General features: G+C 36.2%; 1 protein-coding gene across 1 annotated transcript; it reads right to left on the reverse strand.

Moving 5' to 3' along the window:
- Positions 1-705: 705 nt before the first annotated feature.
- Positions 706-22,073, reverse strand: PPIG (peptidylprolyl isomerase G). The gene is made up of 13 exons (XM_026852462.1): positions 21,972-22,073; positions 21,095-21,174; positions 20,913-20,987; positions 18,607-18,714; positions 18,082-18,126; positions 16,077-16,164; positions 14,936-14,965; positions 14,709-14,848; positions 5,103-5,307; positions 3,865-4,032; positions 3,265-3,349; positions 2,289-2,425; positions 706-1,993 (listed from the first exon to the last, which is right to left on the reverse strand). The coding sequence occupies exons 2-13, from the start codon at positions 21,153-21,155 to the stop codon at positions 874-876; spliced, it is 2,262 nt and encodes a 753-aa protein (XP_026708263.1). The 5' UTR covers positions 21,156-21,174; positions 21,972-22,073; the 3' UTR covers positions 706-873.
- Between the last annotated feature and the right edge of the window lie 144 nt (positions 22,074-22,217).

Consider the following 22,217-nt stretch of genomic DNA (forward strand, 5'->3'; position numbering starts at 1 on the left):
AGTTACTCCAAAAATCATTGGAGAACTGCATTAGTTTTCTCAGACTGCTAAGAAGCAGCAAGAATAGAACGGATTTCCTGGTTCCTTATTCTGACACCCACTGTGAACTCTGGTAATCTGTTTCATCACTGTGCATCCATTAATTAGCAACTGAGGCAGGGCAGTCTGAAGCATCCAAGCTGAATTTTCTGCAGTAGCCAAACATGGAAGCATGGAACAGAAAAAGGTTACAGGAAAAAAAATTACACTGATAAGCACTTCAAAATATTTTTTTTAGGACAAAGAAGTAACTGACAAACACAGGTGACTGCCTTACAGCATGAATGAATTCTGCTGTTGGCAGTGACAAAAGTACAAACAGTGAAGATCTACTTAAATTAATTCACTTTGTGATTACAAAAAAAAGTAATGTAATTTTCCTCTATAAATTAATTTCCTTAGGATTTATACCTACTGAAATACAGATGTAGCAACACTGGAGTGATGGACACCTTGCAACATTCCCTTAGCTTTAAGATGACATGTAGTATACTTGCAGCTCTCTTCTTCACTCACGAAACAAGCTTCTTCACAGGCAGCTATTGTTTGCACTAAACTAAGGTCATCAGGTAAAAAATAAGTGCGGCATGTAAGTTACCTTTTTAGCTGCCAACACACAAGAAGGATACATAAATCAGTGAAGTATTTCAAACACAGCACACTGTATTACACATATAATTTGTTTTTCATTTCAAGTTTATTAAAACTTTAGCAGTACAAATGATCCAGGTTTTAGATTATCAAAAGACCAAACTGAAGTCCACATCTTAAAAAAAGGCGTTCCCCAAAATGTCTCTAAAACTTTGAGACAATGGAAACATTAAGTCCACAAACTCATCCATTCCTGTCGTCATCTGTCCCAGGACTTGTTTCATGATCAGACTTCTTATCCTTACTAGGGGCATGATCTCTTTCCTGACTCTTTGATTTTTGGTTTATTTCTTTTTCTGCTGAGGATCTGGTCTTTTCCTTTTCTTTACTGCTGCGTGAATATGATTTTTTTGATTCTCTCTCTTTGCTGCTTGGTCTCTTTTTTGAGTCTGGACTTCTATCCTGATCTCTACTAGATTTCTTATCTTTACTGGATTCAGGACTGCTACTTTCACGGCTTTTGGAACGCCTCTTCCTTTGGCTTTCAGTATCGTTCCTCTTATGTGAGCTTCTACTGTCTCTATTTGAATACCTCTCTCTGTTTCTGCTTTGACTTTCCTCCCTCTCTGAGCTCCTTGATTCTCTCCTCCTCCTATTTTCTCTTCCTCTGTATTTATCTGGTGTACCTCTCCTTTCTCTGCTCCTCGATCTTCCTCTTCTTCTTGTTTCTCTATCTCTATTCCTTGAATAGTCTTTACTTCTACTGCGATCTCTGTCTCTGCTTCTCGACCTTCCTCTCCTACCCCTATCCCGGCTTTTGCTTCGATCCCTTGTTCTACTGCTAGAACTATGTTTTCCTCTAGCATAGTCACGCTCTTTACTTCTTGACTTACGTTTCTCCCTGTCTTTACTCTTCCTATGGTCTTGTTCATTACTTCTTGAGCCTGCCCTTTTACTTCTCTCTTTGCTCCTACTTCTTTCTTTATCTCTCCCTCTAGAATCATAGCGCTTTTCTTTTTCTCTACCTTTCTCATGGTCTCTCTCTCTGCTTCTTGATCTTATTCTCTTTTCATCATGTCTACTGTGCTTAGAGTCTCTTTCTTTACTTTTTGATTTCTCTCGGCTTTTACTATGGCTCCTAGATTTAGCTCTTTTCTTGGCCTTGTTTTTGTTATGCTTGTCGTCTTTTTCTGAATTCCTTCTTGTCTCCCTGTCTTTACTGCTGGATTTGTGATCTTTTTTCTTCTCCTTTTCCCCTCTTCTGCTTGGACTTTCAGAAACTTGTCTGTGGTCTGATATTTTTCTCTCTTTTCCTCTTCCTGGGCTTTTTTGATTATCTTTCTTGTTTTCGTTTATTTCACTCCTTGGAGAGAGAAAGACAGGATTTTTTAAATATTATGAATCCCCTCCACTCTGAAAAATTAAGTCAGAAATAAGACAGCTTCACAACTGAAACTTAAATCACATTGTCATCTATATTAATAACTATATATTTAGAGTAGCATGATTAAAATCAGACACAGTTAAGTAACAGGATAACCAAGTCAGTGCCCTGTTTTTTTGGGAGTAACTGTAATTGAAAAATCTAAGACAATAGGTATTACTTTCCATATATAAAAAAATTTCAATGCATACACTCAAGAAAGAAATAATCTTACTTGTCCCCTTTTATCCATCTTTCTCCACTAGACACTCTCATTCTTTGAGCTCTCTGCATTTCTTGCCTCCAATGTGGAGGAGTTTCACTGCGTCGGAACCGATCTCTTGACCTTGATCTGGAAGGTGTCCGGTAACGCTTGAAGGGAAGAAGAGAAAATTTAGTCTAAGTTTGAATTCTACGTGCTATGATAACTAAGTAAGATTTTTTTATCCCTGGCAGTTGATTCTGCACAGCACCTAACATGACACTTCACATGTGTATACCAAGTTTACACTGACAAGTTATTAATTTACTGAAAAAATGTATTTGACATTCAGCTAACTGGAATACAGAATGTCTGATCAAGTAACTATTTTTAAGTTAAATTCTATTTCAGGATTTTTGTACTCTGCTGAGAAGTCTTCTCCTGTTATTTTTAATTAGCACAGATACAACTCACTTTTCTAACAATGATAATTATTCTTGGCTTTGACAAGTAACATGAAAACAATACTTCACACTGTTTCAAGGTTTTTAGCAAAAATTTGAGGGATAAAGACTTCTGTTATTAAAAACCTTTACTAAAAACAGCATATAGCATATGGCCTCACAAAAATGAGAAGAGCCAATCTGATAGCTCCCCCCTTCCAAAATAGGGAAATCTTCCCCACATTGTTGATGTTGATGTCATACTAGTTCTCATGCTCAATTTTTGAGCTAATTTCATTCACTAATTCACAGAATACTACAGTAACATAAAGAAAGCTTTCTTTTTTTCCTCCCCCTCCTTCAAATAAACTCAGTATGTAAACAGAAAATTAATTTAATTTTCCTTGTCTTCCTTCAAGCCTCAGTCCCAAATCAATTATGATGTACCATAAATCCCGCCTTTTATTTTTTTAAATCAACCATCCTAATGAAAATGGTTAGTAACACCAGCAGTAAGACTGTGCTACCACCTTGTTTGTTTTGGGGAACAGATTGTAAACATTTACCCTTGGTCCTCTTCCTTTGATTTTCCTTCCAGATCTGGTAACTAACAGCCTCCTCTGGTACGTTGACTGTGAATTCGACAGATTACTAAAAATAATTTAAAAAAGTGATATTGTTTATAACAAAGAAAAAAAAGAGAAAATAAAACCAATTTTAAAACCTCTTCAGAAATTACACTAAATTAAAACACACATTTTATTTTTTATTATCAGTGCAGACAGTAATAACCACACAGTAAGAACTTGAGATTTTGTGACCACAAAATATTTTACAAGATTTCCTGGTCTTTCTATTTTTGAATGATTAAATTATAGTTTCATATTGGACAGTTACAATACATTCTAAATGCAACTGCAATTAATTTTACTTTCTTTTTCCTGAATCAGTCATTTTCAATTTTTCATTCACGACAACCATCTTCAAAGATGTTTGAATCCTTTGTTCTAGGACAAAGACAACAGTTGCCAACAAATGGAAAAATCCATTTTTTCATCCAGCAGCACTCACAACATGGAACTGTTTAATAGAAAAAGGACTCAACATTAAAGTCCTAAAACAGTAATGTGATCATACCACTGTCAGCATGTAGTCAGATGTATTACCTTTCTCTTTCCTTCTCTCTGCTTTTCCTCTCTTTTTCTTTCTCATCTACTTTAGGAGGACTTTTCCTCATCAGGAACCGGTTTTCAGGTACAGGAGGAATTTCTTCAGGACGGACAGTAGATAACGGCTGTGCTTCAGGGTTTTCATCTTCACTTTCACTGGATGAGCTTTATTTTTGCATAAAAAAATATTTATACTTGAAGTCAGTTATTTGTACAAAGGAAGACCTTTCAATCTATTTAAATAACGGAAATTCTCTTAATTCAATACACAGTGATACTACAAGAAACAAGAGCTATTACAGAAGCAACTTTTCTTCCCCCCCACCCCAAGTATCTTTGCTCCAAAATATGCAATATTTTGTATTATGTAATATTTGTATTATGTAATATAGTTAAGATTTCTGACCAACACTATGAATTCCAGTGGTGTAACACAGAACATATATTTACTCTCTATTTAGATACAGCTTTTTTAAAAAAATATTTCTTCTTTTAAAAACAGTATCGGGAAAGTCACATTCAGATTTTACACTAGTATCTATAACTGGCTACAAACTATTGTAATTCTAAACAGTTGGTAACAAACTTGTGTGAAACAAACTTAGTCCCACAGAAGCAATGTTTAGGCAGCATTGATCATTTCTTACATTTTTCTGCTAGCTTAGAAAAATGTGACTTGCACTGACACAGCCTGTATCTCACATTGAAATATAAGAAAAACTTAGATTAGAAACATCTTCAGAAGCAGGAGTGCCTTTTGAGCTTTATTATCTTCCAGTGAAACTGCCAGACTTTTGGCATATCAGACAGATATAACATTGTTAAGTACGTTAATTTATTAATTTTTTGTTTAGTTTTGCTTTTATTCCTGCATACTACATTTTCATAAGTCCCACTGCATATAATTTAAATTGAATTGTACAGAATTGAATTTAGGGAAAAAAGCTATCACCACTCATCTCAAACCACACACTCCTGCAGCTTTTCAAGTCACATACACGTAAGTCTTAGCCCATTCCTTCAATCCTCTACAAGCTGCAGCACACACACACGGACACTGTCCTTTGCCATTATATCAGAAACACAGAAACACTGAAGCCTGTATATCGAAACCAACTGTCTCCCAAACTTCAGGATACTTCATTAGTTACAGAATACTATTCTGTAGTTACAGGACAAGAAAATGGTACTGTATGGTGTAGATGTAACAAATCAAAACAAATCTCAAAATTCACCTTTTCTTGCTTTTCTTTCTCTTCTTCTTTTCTTTCTTATGTTTCTTTGAATTTTTCTTGTGTTTCTTTTTCCGTTTTTTAGATTTCTCTTCTGAAGCACTCTCAGAATCTGATGATGAATCAGAAGATGATTCTGAATCACTTGAACTTTCAGAGTCACTGGATGAGGAAGACGACTTGTGTCTTTTCTTTTCTTCTTTCTTGGCTTTAAGTCAGAATAGCAAAGACACATTTTAATATCAAACACTTCTAAATAAATCTTAGAAAAATAAATTTATCTAGTATCTGCCTGAGCTTCTTGTAAGATTCTCAAAACTACTTCATCAAAATACTTAAGAATAAATAAAAAATTTTCAGAAAACACTGTTTCTCCCAAGTACAATAAAGGGTATGTCTAGAAATAGGTAAGAAATTTCCAACACTCTGCATTTATGAAGCTCCAAAGTATCAAATTTATACTGTTAAGAACTTACAGAACTGTTTTCAGATTATGTTTTATACAACATAAGCTACATATAAAGAATTAGTTACAATTTATTTAGGAAGTGTTTATAAAAAATTTTCTTTGGCTTCAGGTTCAACTTCATATAAAATCTATTCAAATCACAAACAAGAGCAGTTTTGAAACAGAAAATAAGTGGCACAGACTAAACTGACTACTCATTGAATTTAACTCTGAGGGAAGACTCAAATAACCAACCTTCCTGCTAAGTAAAACCATGCTCAGAGAACAGCTCTAATCCTCCAGCTCATCATGTGTTGGGGTTTGGAGTTGTTTTGGGTTTTTTTTTGGTTTTAACAGAAATATACAAATAACTTACTTACTAACCACCTGGTATAAAAAGGAAGCCCACTAAAGAGCAGACTAGTCCTTAATTACGTATTTCACCATTTCTCATTTGGCTGCTGGAGCTGCAAATCAGCAACTTACTGGCAATCTGATATTAGTCTGACGGGAAACAATCCAAGAACAAACACCTTTTTATGCCCTTTAACTGATCAGAGACCTACTCAAACTATTAAAAGTGATGTAAGTATTATTTCAGTCATGCTAAATTGAAAAAAAAAAGTGTGCAAATAAAAAAAGTACTACAAGAACTAAGAAAGACAAGTCTACATTTCTGAGTTATGATGCTTCAGGTAAATCAGTTAAATGGTATGAATACTTTTCAAATGTTATGAAATTCCTATCAGACTATTGTCCAGAAAATTAAAAGCTCTATCCAGAAAATCCAGAAGAGCACACTGGTTGTCTTCAGACTGCTGTAGTTGACTTTTCTAATCAGCATCAAATATAATTTTACTTTGCCATTGCAAATTGCAAAGACAGCCCATCATTCGTTACACAACATACTACAGTCATAGACAGAAAAAGCAGAACCTTCATTGTTAAACAGAAGAAAAATATACCTAAAATAAATACTGATGTCCAAACAGGCCATTTTCTCATCACAGCAAACAATCCATATTTTAGGAGAACACCTTTTAAGACCTTAGAACAGGCTTTGGATCTGAGACAGAAATTAATTTCAAAATTGCGTATGAATCCTAGCTGGAAGTATTAGCTTATTTTGCAAAGCTTTTAATAGCTTGCTCTGTCCTAAGAATTCATGGTTTACAGAGATATTATCTGACCTACATCAATATAACAAGCAGTTTAAATGCAACCTCCCACCCTCTCTCTTCTGCACAAAACAGGTAAGGGAAAACATCAGGCACTGAAGACAGAATTATGACTATGCAGTCTGTCTGCATCTCAAAACTATTCAGATAGAGAACACAATGTTTTCACACAGCAGAAAACATAAAGATGCCTCCCTGAATAGCCTAAATTATCATCTTTTCTATTAGAGATGGAGAAATTAACTGTTTAGTCTAGCTAAGCATTTTTTCTATCAGCTTCCACTTGTGCCCAACAAGATGATTCAATTTGTACTTAGCTATTGTGTATTATTGTTATAAAATAATTAAGGCAAGTAACTAGAGAAACTCTGTTAAAAAAAAAAAGTAAAAATGTGGTATCCTGCTAGGTTGTTTTGTCCTTGCTCTACAGAAAATCAGTCCTCTTGGGTATTGTAATTTATAACTCAAGTGTCAGAAGATAAATGAATTCAAGAACTTCAAAGAATTACAGGTTATTAGCCAGCTTTTTACTTATGAAGAGCCTTGACTTTGTGCACATGGATGGGAAGAAAAATTCCACTTCAGGGTTCCTCAGTAGCAATTTCTGATCAAATACCACTTACAGGTGTCCAGAAAAAAAGTTAAAAGTGGCAGCAGTACCAAATACTAAGAAGTATCTATTAACAGCTATTCAACTTCTAGCATGCAATTATTTGGAAAGTGAATTCTTTTCACTCTATATAAACAGATTTGAGATCTGAAGGGAAAAAAAAAAGGTGATACTCATGTAGAGAACTTGAGGCAGAGGAAACACTTCAATGAAGAGCAGATCTGGTAACTGCCCCTCTGAAAACACAAGCAGCTATTTAATGGAACAGTGTATCATTTCTTGAAATTATCAATATTATATTCTCCAACTGCAGGTATTACCGAGTTGACTGACTCTTGAGAGTTAGAAGTAGGTATCTGTAACTGCAATCATGTGACTGCAATCGTATGAACTAAACGTGGAAATTCTCAAATTCTCATTTTTGCAAAACTGCATGATGGGAGGTAGCAATTTTTCAAGGATTATCAAAACCAAGAAAATTTACATAAAATTCCTTGCTAAACTCAGAGAATGAGTCTTTAGGATAATGAGTCTTAAAATAATACTTAGGGATACATTATTTGTAATAGTAAGCAAGTACTTCCTACCAATTTAACTTTTAATGGGAAAACAAAATCTCATTTAGGTTAGAATAATAAAAATCAGTGGGGACAGATCTGTAATTGCCCAAAATACATTTCTAGTTGCACTTCAGGCAGCTTCTTTATTACAGATGATGTGCTGTGGGAACTTAGTATTGTCTCTTGGAAACTGGACATAACTGGGTATGCTTGAGAGTAGCAAAGTTAAATGTGGATGTATTATACCAACTGCAGACAGTTATGGATTCCTAATGGACAAGAGTCAGCATTTCTCAGAAAAGCAAAAGTTCAGCTCTCATTCACAGCATCATCTCTTAATAGTAACTTTTATAGTATATAATCTGTATATAGTTCTTGAATATAAAACATGAAAATCTTTCAAATACATGAAGTTGTCATATTTTACTCCTGTCAATCTACAGTGGTAGAAGATTTCCTCTTCACAGTGATGCAGAACACCTGCTTCCTAAAGAACTGACTGAGATAAAAGACCTGGATGACAGCATGCTAGCTGGGTCTTAATTCAGGTAACAGTACATCAGATACATGGTACAGAAAAATCTCAGCAGAAACAATCTTCATCTCTCCTTTTGTGGTCATACACTTTATGCATACTTTTTTCTCCTTCTAACATTACTGAATCTCCCCACTGGCACAGTGGATGAAATTTAATCCCATAGCACTAAATTGCATTAACTTTTCAAATCAGCATCACAGACACAAGTCATACCTGTATGACTTCTACAGTGACTTTTTTCATGCCATCTTCTATGTGTTTTATTCACAAGCCTCATTTGATACCACTAACGAAAGCCTGACAACCAACCCTTTGTAGTTTGTAGATCATATTACTCTTCTGGTCATTTCTAGGTGAAGTATAATCTAGGAAGTTGTCTTATCTACTTAGGACAGCTGGCTGATTGAAATCAGCTGGTTCTCATCAGATGTTTTTACAGATTCTTGTAAAATGCTTCCAAGAGACAGATGTCTTTTTTTTTTTTTACTTCCCTTGTTGATCCAGACCAAGGTACCTGGCCTGTTTTCTCAAACTTTTGCTCAATGTCCTTACTAAAGCACTATATTTAATAAAAAAATCTTGGTAATGTTTTATATAAGTTTTAGATTGTCTAATATAGACATTCACAGAGTGTAACAAGAACATATTTATAAAAGAAAACTGAACAGTTTCCAAATTAATGTCAAAGGACCCTGCTGTCATATAGGCCTGGTAACACCCAAACAAAAAGAGGAATTTCACCTGAGTTCTAAATTCCATGAACACAAAAAATACTATAAAAGTTAACTAATTTCTATGTCCCAAGTCACTTTCAAATGCTTCTCATTCATTCAACACTTTTGGTTTTGGCCATTCCAAAAAAAACCACTACATAGCACTATACTGTTTCCTACATGCCTTGAGGATGCAGGATTGCAGTCAACTTCAGGACTGTGGCTGCAGGATCTTGGTTTTCTTCAGGATCACTAGCTGGGAACTGGCTGGGTATCAGTTGGCAGGTGGTGAGCAATCACACTGTGCACTACTAATTTCTATAACTAGAAAAAGTAACTTCTGTTACTATTTTATTTCAATTATTAAACTGCTTTTCTCAATCTACGAGTCCTCCTTTACCCCTCCAGTTCTATCGCCCAGGCAGGGGAGGAGGAGCAAGCGTCTGTATGGTGTCTGTCTGCTGGCCGGGTTTAAACCACAACAAGGTATCTCCAAGCTCAATTTCAGAAATGTCTGAATAAGGCATCAATAAATGCAGTTATTATCTGTTATTTTCTCCTTCCTGCATCTAAGTGTGTCAAAAACTATCGTGACAGTTTTATCTGCATTCTTGTAAAAAGTTTAGGTATGTTACTACTTTAAAATAAGTAAGTAATCGATAGAAATGGAGATGAGTTAGTGAGCAACTACCTCAACAATCATAATATGGTTCTTAACATTCAGCAAGTAACATCAATGGCAGATGTATTTGGGAGATCATGTGGCAGGTAGGGAGTGAAACAATGAGGCAGAAAAAAAAAAAATAAAATCAAAAAAGCCCAGAACTGTTTACACAGCAAAGGTAGAATATCTAGCAAGAGGTACTGAATATAGTTTCTGGTGACATCTATCTCTGTCCAGCAGCAGTGTGCTATTTTGAATACTGAACCAACCCAGTGCTGGCCAATTACAGATCACAACAAATGAAACCAATCCTGCAGCATGAAGGTCAGCAAGAAGGAAACAGACTTTTATTTACAGTCCAACTGTTCCAGCTCATTAAGTTCAGGATCAGGTTTCAACTTATGACCACATCTGAAATAGATATATCACTTCCTACTCCATTCACTGTGACCTGCAGTATTTGTTAGACTTCATGAATTACATGGTCACACTGCATGGCACAGCCAAGCACTCTCCACAACTCAGCTTGTTATGGACAGTAGCAAGCCTTATGTTAGTCCCCCCATGTCAGACTCCAGGACTTGAGGAAATGACCTGGGCAGAAAGCACTCAGACTCAGGCACAAAAGTCAGAACAGATGATGTCATCTTGTCATTCACATCAGTGACACTCAAATAGTTACCTTCTATCAAGTTCAGTAACCTGTGTTGGACTACAGCAGTCGCCAAAAAGAGGGTGTCTTTGCTTCAGGACGTTTAGACAGGTATTTCCCCCAAACCTTTTTTCCAGTGTTTAATCACTGCTGTTCAGAGTATCTGGTCTTTTTTATATTTTGCATGCATCTTGCTTCAATTATTTGCCATTATTATGTCTTTCATTGCTTGATTAAGGACCCACTGTTTCTTACAACAAAAATTAACACAGTAATTAAGTCCTCAGAGATATGCCTTAGGGAACACTACCATATTTGCTTCTTGTTGATCAGATGACATTGTTATTGTGAGAAGTCCTGTATCACAAATGCCTCTGGACATAGATGTTTTTGTAGACAAGCAACCTACCACACAACTGCAACAGCAGAGGAAGGGGGAAAGAAAGAGGAAGGGGAAAAAAAAAAAAGAGGAAAAGAGAAAAAAAAAAAAGAGAAAAAAGAGAAAAAAAAAGAGGATAGGGAAAACAAGCCATCTCTAGATTCACTTTGAACAGTTTTGGCTAAAGCCAAAATAGTTTATACATAGTGGCCAGTTCACCAAGAAAAAAAAATAATCCGGAACAGAAAAGTCTGAAACAACTGCTCATAGCAACCCCCTTGTGGAAAGAGGGCTAACAACAATGTGCAACAAGATGGCAGAAAAAAATGAGTACTCTAGGGGCTGAATGGGTAAGGGAGCATACATGAATCAAAAGTCCAGGTAAGACGTTACTTACCAGAATCATCACTTTTTAAGACTGCTCTTATTCCATATATATTTCATGATTCCTAAATGTGTAACTTCATCCTCTGTATCAGCGCTTGGTAATCTGTACCGATATCTTTTTTAAAATAAATTGTACTGATAGAATGACCTAATTACAAAACTATTCTTTGATGAATTATGATGGCAGCCCATAATCTGCCTTAATTGCAAAAAGCACGCTTTTAGGAACAGTGATTCTACAGGGACATCTATAACATCAATGAAGATCACAAATCAAGCCTAGCATGGCTCTGCACAGAATTCCCTAGAAATACTCTTTTCATGAGAAATCTTCATTAGATACTCTTGTTTAAAACTGCCCAATGGACAAAGCCATTTTGTTTGGTTGGTTTTGAATCAGAATGACAGTGTCTTACAGTCTTGAAAACATCTCAGATATACCTTTGATTAACCAAAGAGTCACAATCTCAAACAATACAGCCAGGCTTGTTTGAATAGACCCCCTTCTGAAACTTCGTCAATTGCTATAAAACTCTAATTTGTCTGTTAAGAAAATTAATACTATGTTACTTGTTCTTCAGTTTTTCTTGATAATTATATTAGTTTAGCTAGTTCATAATGACCTTTCTAAACACTATCTTAATACTTTGCGCCCCCCCCCCCTCCAGGATTTTTCCTGGAACTTTTCTAAATTTTCTAATAATACCACCACTTGGCCAGAGATTCTTTTTTATAATTTAGCTTCTCTCGTACATTTTCACTAACTCCTCCAACTTTAATAAATAAAATAAAAAAAAAAACCCAAACACACAGGAAAAGATGACAAATATTTCATTTAACTAGGTGATCATCCTCTCAAATCCCAGGTGAAAGCTTCCAAGCTAGGCCTCTGCAATATTGTAACTGTGATCACTGTACCATTTAATTCACACAGCATCCAGTAAGCTGGCTCAGTTAAGTCATCATCCACTCATCCCTAAATAAATCCAATTCTTCTATACAAAAGAGGTAGATTTGCTTCCTTCAAAAAGCACTTTGTCTGGATATTCATCATGATACCCCAAAATCCAATCACTTTTCCTCAACTTTAACATAAAAGAACATTCATACCAAGCACCTAACTTCTACTGTGATTCCTTCTGCTTGTGCTATCTTGACTTTACTGCTAAACTCAAGAAGTATCAGTTCTATTTTCCTTCCATAAAGACTTGTCTAATCCTTTGTATTACCTACCAGACAAGCTCATCCAATAAATATTGTGGTTTAAGCCTGCCCTGCTATCATAATGTACCCTCCCACAGAAATTCACCATTACTTCCCTCACTGGCAACTGTCTTAACAGCAAATTCTTAGAAGCAGTCTCCTCTGGTAACTGCCTTATATTTCTTCAGTTCCCTTTTGCCTCCCATAAATAATGTGCTACAAACAGCTCCACTGTGAGCTGACTCTCTCTTGATGATCTTCCATGACACTGCTCACCTCCCAGAAAATGCTCCTCCTATACGGATTCCCTGGCCTCTTCCATATATTGATAGGTCCAAGGGCCTCTCCACTTGTCAGCTTTGGCCTGCAGCTTGACACATTTCCTTGCTGATGTGATGACAAAGTGTTCCTCCTATCTCCACTGCCTCAGGTCAGAATGGCTCCTCAGTGCTTCCATGTTGCACATTTAGCAAACAGTTCCAGCCATACTATAACCTCTCAGGGTAGTGACAGATTTCCCTTCGCAGGTCCTACAGACAGCCTTTTCCTTTCAATAGCAGGATTCTCCACTCACCAGGATCTCCATCATGGTCTGTCAGGTAGCACCTTCATCAGGCTGGCTCTGCGTTAGTGCCCACTAGGGCCCACACCTCCCCGCACTCAGCTCTGCCCTCCACCTTCCTGATGTTGATGCCTAAGGCATCTTGTTCTCCAAATGCTCCTGCTGCCCATCACTCTCTGGTACTGTGCCTTATGGTCAGCTGAATGGGCTATCCCATCACCCTGGCATCAATTTCCCTCTGTGGCATACCAGACCAGCCACAAGAAGCAGTCTCCAGGATTTCAGCAGTACTGAGCTAAAGAGTTACAAGGACACGGAGAAATGGGTAGGACTGGACAGATCTTTCAAGAAGCCTATTCTCTTTCAGAAGAGCTTAAAGAAAAAATTTTTTTAAAATTTATTTTATTCACTCTTTTGAAAACAAGTACCTTAAAGCACTGCCTAACAGCTTTAAGTCATCACACTTCAGTGACAAAACTTTAATTTAGTCATTCAATTTCAAGTGTTCTAGAGTGGACTAAAAAGTGTGGCAAACCAAGGAAGACATATACACAGTGGGTATCTCCCCACTAGCTTCACTCATTCTGTATCTGCATTGGTTTATTAAAATTTCCTAATCTATACCACCTGTGCATTTTCTAACAGATACCACACTCCTGAGCACTGTCCAGAAAAACAAAATTATGTTCTAACACACGGGGTGACTTATGAGTTAATCTAAGAAGTTCTAGAAACCTTTGAGAAGTCAGGAGCCATAAGATAACTTTGCTTGGAGTTCTGAGGTACTGAAGAGTTCACTTCAGACTCCAAAGTCATTTTGCTAGACACCACAACAGGTGAACCCAGAAGTGCATCAAAAAGAAGAGGAAAAACTATGAAACTCAGGCTTGAATGTCTGTATTTTCCTTAGGCCAAAAAACCCAATTATTCTTGTCACGTGCTTCAACCTCCTTGGTGCAACCCTTCACAGTACATACCAGTAGAAGGTGCTACAAGTGAAAAAGCATGATGATCCCTATCATAGTTCCTACCAAAGGTGCATTCTGGGCTTCCTCTAATGAGGTTCTCTAGAGTGACAGCAACACCTAAGATTGCGGCTTATTCTGTAAGAGAAGCAGCATCCTATCTCAAATACCATGTTCAGCTCTGGAATGGAAGAATAGGGCATCCCTTCCAGAAAGAAAGGCAGGTTCTGTCATATTCTTGTTTAAGAATATAGTTTATTGTAACTTAAAAAGGATATCTGCTAAAGGGCAATTCTAGGCTTTTTTACTCTAAGTGCCTATTCTGAAGATTTACTTGAAAGAAACTTGAAGTAAGTTCAATACCTGCAAAAAAAGCAGCAGTTATCAAATAAAGTTAGACTGCCATCAATCTTAACATAGCACTTTACTTTCTATGGGACAAGTGCTTGCCAGCTTTGTACTAAAATTTAGCTAGTACAAGGAAATCCAACACAGGAGAAGCTTTGAAGAAAGCATGTATGACATTTCTTTAATGTCTTCTGCATTGACACCTTTTAAGTTTTTTTGAAGACAAACTGTACTGCAATGTTATTCACCTTTTCACCAAGTGCTCCTCCAACCATCACAAATAAGTTTCTAAGTATTTATTAAGTATTATATAAGCAACCAACAGGGAAGAAAATAAGCAAAATTACCTCATATTTTGCATCTATAGTTTTATATCTAAGTAAATGTACAGTTCAACTTTACCTTTGGATTTTGGAATTAACTCTCCACAACTCAGTATGCGTACTTCAGCATATGGTTTACTAGATGCATCTGTTTTCTGGTTTTCTATTTCTCTCACAACTTCCTGACCTGAGATGACTTGTCCAAAAACAACATGATGTCTGAAGAATTTAAACAAAAGTAAGAATTCTTAGTACTTAATTTTTCTCAAGGCAGTTCCCAAAGAAACAAAAGAAAAATATATTTACCCATCTAAGTGAGGTGTAGGTTTAGTTGTTCTGTTGTTTCCAGATTTTAAAGAGAAGAACAAAGTCAGCATTAGTGGAAACAGCATTTGAAGCACGTCATATACACATATAAAGGTTAAAGTCATTTTTAAGGAACTAATAAACTGAACAAACCTGAGATATATTATTCTAAGTTTGTGTGCAGTTAAAAGTATGTATGTTTTATACACTAAACTACCTATTTGATTCACTACTTTCAGTATCACATTTTACTGAACAAAAATGTACATAAAGTTTTAGACAACATCCTCATATAGGACAAGTATTTATTAAAACATATATATATACACACCACCAGAAACAGATATAAAAATTAAGGCTACTGTTTCAGAGTAAGAAAACTGCAGATAATCTTCTATACATCAGAAAATAATCAGAAATCAAAGGAAGAAAAAAATATCTACGTACAGATTATTTGATGTAGAACTGACTTTCTCTCAGCATTCCCCTGTTACTAGCATTACTAAGACATACAGATACAGCCATGGAAGAAGTGAAAGGCTGGGATAATTACAGTCAGGAATCCCAAAATAAGGGTCTAATGATTAAGTGACAATCCACAACTCAACATGTTAATTAAGGTCATGAAACATGGGTAAGAGTGATGTATTTCAATAATGTTTTCTGTAGATAAATTAGATTTAAGAAGAGTCTACTACAACGGATTTTAAGAATTTAAGTTTTAATTGTAAATGAGACTGCACTGGGATGTTACTTTGTGACAAAAAAAACCAAACAACCCTCTATTACTTTTAAGAAGCCCCAAAGCTGTTGGCTTCCTCCAAGACAACACTTATTAGAAGAAATTGATAAAGAATTCCACAAGGAACTAACAGGTTTGCTTTACTGCCCAAGTTAGAACACAGCTACTGAAAACTACCAAAAGCTCCTCTACACAGACAATAAGCACTAAACACAAAAGTGATAAAAATAGTCAGGCTCTTTAAACAGCGCATTAGGAAAATGGCTACTTCCGTGCAACTTAGTGAAAAACCATAACTTAGTGTTTGCACAGGAGCTAGTCTTCAGTATTTAAAAGGATTACCTTTACAGCTTACAAATGGCAAGCCACCCACACATTTCAGGACAGTACAATACTTACATAAAGAACTGTGAACCATTTGTATCTTTCCCTCGGTTGGCCATTGAAAGGAGAAATTCTTTGTTGTGCTTTACAGCAAAGCTTTCATCTAAAGAAATTGTTTTCAGTTACTCTGAATACACCACATATGCTTAGATAAATGCTATAATCTAAGTAAGCATCCTTATTGAATAAATCTGCTAATCACTTCAGTAGAAAGTTGTATTAAAAAGATTCAAAGTAATAGCTATTTTTAAAAATACATCATTCCTTCCATTCTAGATAATGCAATTTAATAAGGAGAAGTATGAATTAATGGTCTGCAGCCTGAAGAAAAAAATACTAGAAAAAAAGTATTCTTGTTCAGGAGATTTGTTTCCTACCAACATTAGCACAGACATCATTTTAAGCTGTTCTATTTTGCATGTGCTGATCATTGTCTCCTTGGAACAGAAGTTTTCTAGCCGTACATTAACAAACGCCTCATTTTCAGGCAGTTTTGGTGTTTTATTATTCTTTAATACACATGGATATCCAGTTTGAGAGCAATCCAGACAACTTCTGTTTGTCTGTCAGACACACAGATGAACTTAGCAAGCTTGCCATTAAGAAAGTAAGTTTAACTTGAATGAATCCTATTTCTGATGAGCAAATCATTGTAACAGCTCAAACTAAATCCCAATGAAGCTGTGAAACATAATCACTGTTCTTTAAGACATATGTAAGAGATTATCTGATCTCCCTCCTTTTGCAAACCATGGTAAAGGCTGTTGAGGGATCCAAACTCTTCAGACCAAGGAAGTCTGCTGAATGTTGTTTAGCTACAGATGGCAGGACCAAGCATTAACAAAGAAGCAAAGCACGCTATCTATATGCTATTTCATATCATACTGTGTGGCAGTAACAGGACAGTCCCACTCGCTCTCTGGTGACCTGTACAGATGCTATATGGCATAGCTTCAACTGTCAATCTAATCCTTGGTGAGTTAGTTAAGAGATTCACAAAAGCAAAAAACTCCCACAGATTGTTTTGTACTGTGGCTGAGTCAGACAGATGCAACTGCCAGAAGGCAGACAGAGATTTTGCTCCTTCTTCGATCTCCCCCAACCATGCATTTCCTCAAACCCAGCTACTCACTTGTGTTGGTTCTGATGCCTGACAAATTATTGAATTGGGTCCATTCACTAATACGGAAATAAATAAATGTTTTTTCTGCAATAGTCTTTGGGAATTTTAGCAAGCTTAATCAGCTGAAAGTCTGATCTGAATGACAGTGCAAGGTAAGACCTCCTCCCTCTTTTGGCAGTTGCAAACTGTTGATTCAACTCAAGTTCTGATATAAAATTGCAGCCTGGCCCTACTAAAATTATGAATAATTCTTTTGATTGTTTGCTGCAAACTCAGACAAGAACCAATGTTAAAAGAAAAAGTGGCAGGGAGGAGGAGAGGAGCTGGTGGCAGCTAGCCATCACATGGCTTTAGATGTAATATAAAAACTGCTCCAAGAAGCACAGAGATTCTCCTATATCTTCTAGACAAACACAGGCCGAGAAACACACTGGAGTGCAGAAGAGGTATTTCTTCTGCAACACTGACTGTAAAAGAACCAGGACTGTTCTGTTCTAAACAAATAGCCTCTATCATTAATTCCTCTTGGGTTCAGGAAAGCAGGGCTTTATGCTTTCTTTTAAATAAACATTTGCAAGGAAACCTGACTCCATCATGGCTTTCTCCTTTCCCACTGGAAGAAAAAGAGTTTTCTTTAGCTAGCTGCCTAAGCCAAAAATGTTTTAAAACAGTTATAAAAATGTAAATCTGGTAGAACAGAGGTACAAAGGAATTTGGTTTTAATTTTTCATTAAATAAAAAGGTTAAAAGTAAAGTAAAATAATCTAAACTGGGCAGTCAAAAGCTTCTAAGACTAGACAAAATTTTAACAAAAACAATGGAGTTCAAGTTTACAGAGACTACAGAATGTAAAGGTTATTGCTTAACACTGGAATAGAGCAGACTGATAAAACTTACCTTCAAAAAAGCCGCCATAAATGGATTCTCCTCCTCTGCCATTTCCTTGAAAGAGGAAAAGTGACAGTTAAAACTTAAAGTATTGATTAAAACAGTCACATTATGTGGAAGGTGTTTCATAATATGAAATACTGATCCAACTACATCAAGGTCAGTGACTTCACTCTTCAGGATATGCAAAGATATGCATCTTTGTAGTCCCAAAGCAAACTTGGAAAACAAAAAAATATTCTCCCATATATTCTGCTATAGTGTCACTTGTTCCTTTATTTCCCAACAGCAGGTGTTTTACCCTCACATCGAAACCTTTCAAAATACTTAGTATTGAGATAACTGAGTAAAAGTATGTGTGTGTGCACACGTGTATAAGTTCACGTTTATGTAAGTTTTCATGTAAAGGTTCTGACACAGAAAAAAGGGAAAAAGCAATTGAATCACAGAATAATATAAGGAAATGATGCTACACAAAACTGCAATACTCTATTACAAAAGCATTAACGTTTTCTTCAAAGATTCACATCATACCTTCACTGAAGTCACCTCCTTGGATCATAAAATCTTTCACAACCCTGTGAAACAGACAACTTTTGTAATGCAATGGCTTTTGGGTGGATTTTCCTGTACCCTTTTCACCTAAAGGAAAAGAGGAGGAACAAAAACCAAAATTACTCTTTGTACCTGTACAATCTCTGCTACAAAAAAGTGCTACATAAGCACTTAATCAAAATCGTCTACTAAGCTCTGAAAAATTAGCTTGTGAGGCAGACACATACCTGTAATACCAATAAGAATCTAGCATTTAAGAAAGCAGAGCAGAAATACCTTCTGTCTCTAGAGTATACCAGAATATATACAGCATACCAAAGGAACTCCTTACTGACATCCGCACACAACTCTGGTCTCTTCCATGCAGACTGACTGAAATTAAACAGCCAGTTTAGGTTTAAGATAACCGGCACTGCTCAGAAGCATGCAAAACACTCAGATCTTCAATTATAAGATGGCAAAGTTAAGGTACCATAAAAGCTCATAACAAAAACAAAGACATGGGGGAAGGAGAAGGAATCTCTTTCCCTCCCCTGCTCATGCTTACAACTGCCATCTTTCTCTCTTACATCAGCTCTGGTGCTCAGACGCATCAGCAGACTCTGCTTCAGCTACAACACTGTTCACTTTCCCTGCTACCTTCAAACAGATAAGGTCTCTGCTGAGTTAGCAAGGTGAACGGCAGAGCCAACCTCAAGGTAACAGTAACGTAATCAGTGGGAGTATGCTGGAAGGAAAAGGATCTCTTCCTCTCAATGCTGGCAAACAACTGGATTGTATCTTCCTATAATCTTATTCTGGGCTATTAAACTGGCAGCTTTTGGTCAAGGGCAGTTGCCTCTGAACTTACCTGTAACAGACTGGTGTTTCCATATGGATCTGACTAGCTAGAAAAAGCACTTTTGATAGGAACTTTAATAAATGTGAAGCTGTATTTGTTCCAATAACTTGGCATATGCCTAACATAGATATGTCAGGAAAACATGGAACTGCTGATCCCTGTTTAAAGATGACATCGTATACTTTGAAAAACTGCCCCCAAAAAATGAGTAAGGAATACCAATAAAATCAAAACTTTAATTTGGATTAATTTGCTGATGATCAGTATCATAAACACTGCCCATATATTTTCCTCATTACTCTTAAACACATCAAAGCAGCAAAATATCTGAATTTGATTTTGAATGTCACCTTCTAAGTATGAACTTAGCCATACCTATTCCTGACCTTAAATGCTGCTGAAAGACAAGTCAAAAATTTAAAGCAGTAGCAGTGAATAACACCTTTATGCAATAAATGTGACTTTTGGACAGTTGATAGATCAGGAATGCTATGGTTACATGGTAACATACATCCATTAAAAAGAATCACTTTAAGGTTCAAATTTGCTAACAAATTTTGATAATCTGATTTTGTGCCAGTAAACCTAATGTCAGATCAGATAATACCTACATTCCTGCAGACATCATGAACGGTGCACTAAGTGTTCTCGCTAACTTGACATGAATGTAATTATGCACCCACACCTGATTCAGATCATGTTAGCACTGCTGAGTGATTCAGTATTAACAGCCACAGAGCCTTGACCTGAAAAACAACAGAGCTGGAAGGAAAGGAAGCAGAAAATGCTGAAGACAGAAAGCATGTATGCTACTTATGTATTCACAAAATTGTTCTTGGGATAATAAATTTAAGCTTTACTAAACTGCCAGCATTTTCAACAAAAACATGTAGTCTGCAGGACAATAATTCTGTTTGGAAATGCTTCCAGGAGAGAATCTTCTCAGTATTTGGTTCAAGAAATAATGTGACTTTGAATAGAAGTGGAAATTGCCAGTCTCCACCATTGAAGAAAAATTATAATGAAGTAAAAAAAACCACCCGAAAGCCTAATGAATACCACCAATATCTTTCAAATACCTCCAAGTATCATAAGACTAAAAAGTAAGTCTGCATGGTTGACCTCTTACTGGCTACCTTTCAAGACTGGATGATGTTACATAACGTGAACAGTAATATCTATGCTAGTAACAGAAAATCAGCTTACCGTGTCCGTATTTAAAGTTGATTAGTATATACTCCCTGCAACATACTAAGCCAAAGCTATAACTGCTTTGATTCTACATCAGATGTATATGAGAAATCAGCTAAATCTCTAAAGATACCAAGAACAAATGTTTTATGTACTTATATGCAAGAAAATGTCAGCAAAAATAACACAGACATCAAACTAGCTAACATGGTATTACATTAAAAATTGTAAATAAAATTTAAAATCTACAAACCTGTGCAAAGGCAGCGAAAATTCTCACATGTCTTTGGACACACATCTGAAAACAGTTCAAAGACAACTCTTCCAGCTAGAAAAAAAGAGCCATACTTATTATGAAGTTAACTGGTATTTGTATTATTCTTATATATCTTCTATGAATACCATGTTACTGAATAGATATTTTAATTTTCTTACCAGGTACATTGTTGATGGCTATGTCAAAAAAGCAACGAGGTCTCTGGACCTTTACTCCCATGGCTTCAAAAGTTTAAATACTGTAAGTAATGAAAATAAAATTTAGTTTTTCCTTTTGTGTAGTGAAACGTGTGTAAGTCAATGTAGGAGATTTTACAAAGACAACAAAAACTGCAGAAAAGCAAACCTTCAAAAAAACAAGAAACTGAAAATAAGTATTTCTCATGTTTACTGCAATAGTATTAAATTCAAACTTGAGTGACATACTTCAGATGAGGAAATACAGAAAGAAAAGATACTGTAAGGTATGGGGATAATAAAGCTTGGAAGTCTTGCTAATGTTTTACATCCTTATTTTTAGAAGTTGTATGATCCTAGAATTCTAGATCCAAGTAAAATAAGCTGCAGAGAAGAAAAAGACAAATCAGCTTTGAGGTCAAACAACTTGAGTGCTCTCAAACAACTTTTTACAACTGCCTTTCAACTGCTTAAAAAGCTTTGTTTGCAATCTCTGTTAGGCTCAATGTCAGTCGCTGAGGAGACTGCCATCCCCACATCCCAACCCACCACTCTGGTCAGGGTTACCAGCTTCAGATCAGGCCTGTTCTCCTCAGGAATATACATCAGCTGCTTCAGTCCACAACTCAGTTCAATTCATCTCTGTTACTATTAATTACCTGGGACATGAGCTACACCTGCTCAAGAGAGCACATACTGGTTGTCTAGGACCACAGAAAGGTGAACACGAGCCCAGGATGATGAACTTCAGCTGCTATAGGTGAGTAATAACTGCACAAGTCAAGTGTGCATACTTCCAGAAGTACCAGAACTTTTGACACAAATAAAGAGAATGGTCAAAGAGTGGAAAATCACTTATGATGGTTACAACTTGACAAATCACCAACACACTGTCATGTTGAGACAAGTATTCAATGTCTTAGGAATACATTTCCTTGATTCCTGTCACTGCAATTATCAGGAGCTGCTCTAATTAGGATCTAAACTGTTCTATGTGAAAAAAAAAAAAAACAACAAATATGTAGTTCTTCCACAATTACTGCTAAGTGAAATTATTTTGGCTTTTTATAGTTTCTCTTCCCTTTATGTCATTGCTTTTGAGTCA

Source organism: Athene cunicularia, assembly GCF_003259725.1.
Source record: "Athene cunicularia isolate RWA chromosome 7 unlocalized genomic scaffold, athCun1 chr7_part1, whole genome shotgun sequence".
Taxonomy (NCBI): Eukaryota; Metazoa; Chordata; class Aves; order Strigiformes; family Strigidae; genus Athene; species Athene cunicularia.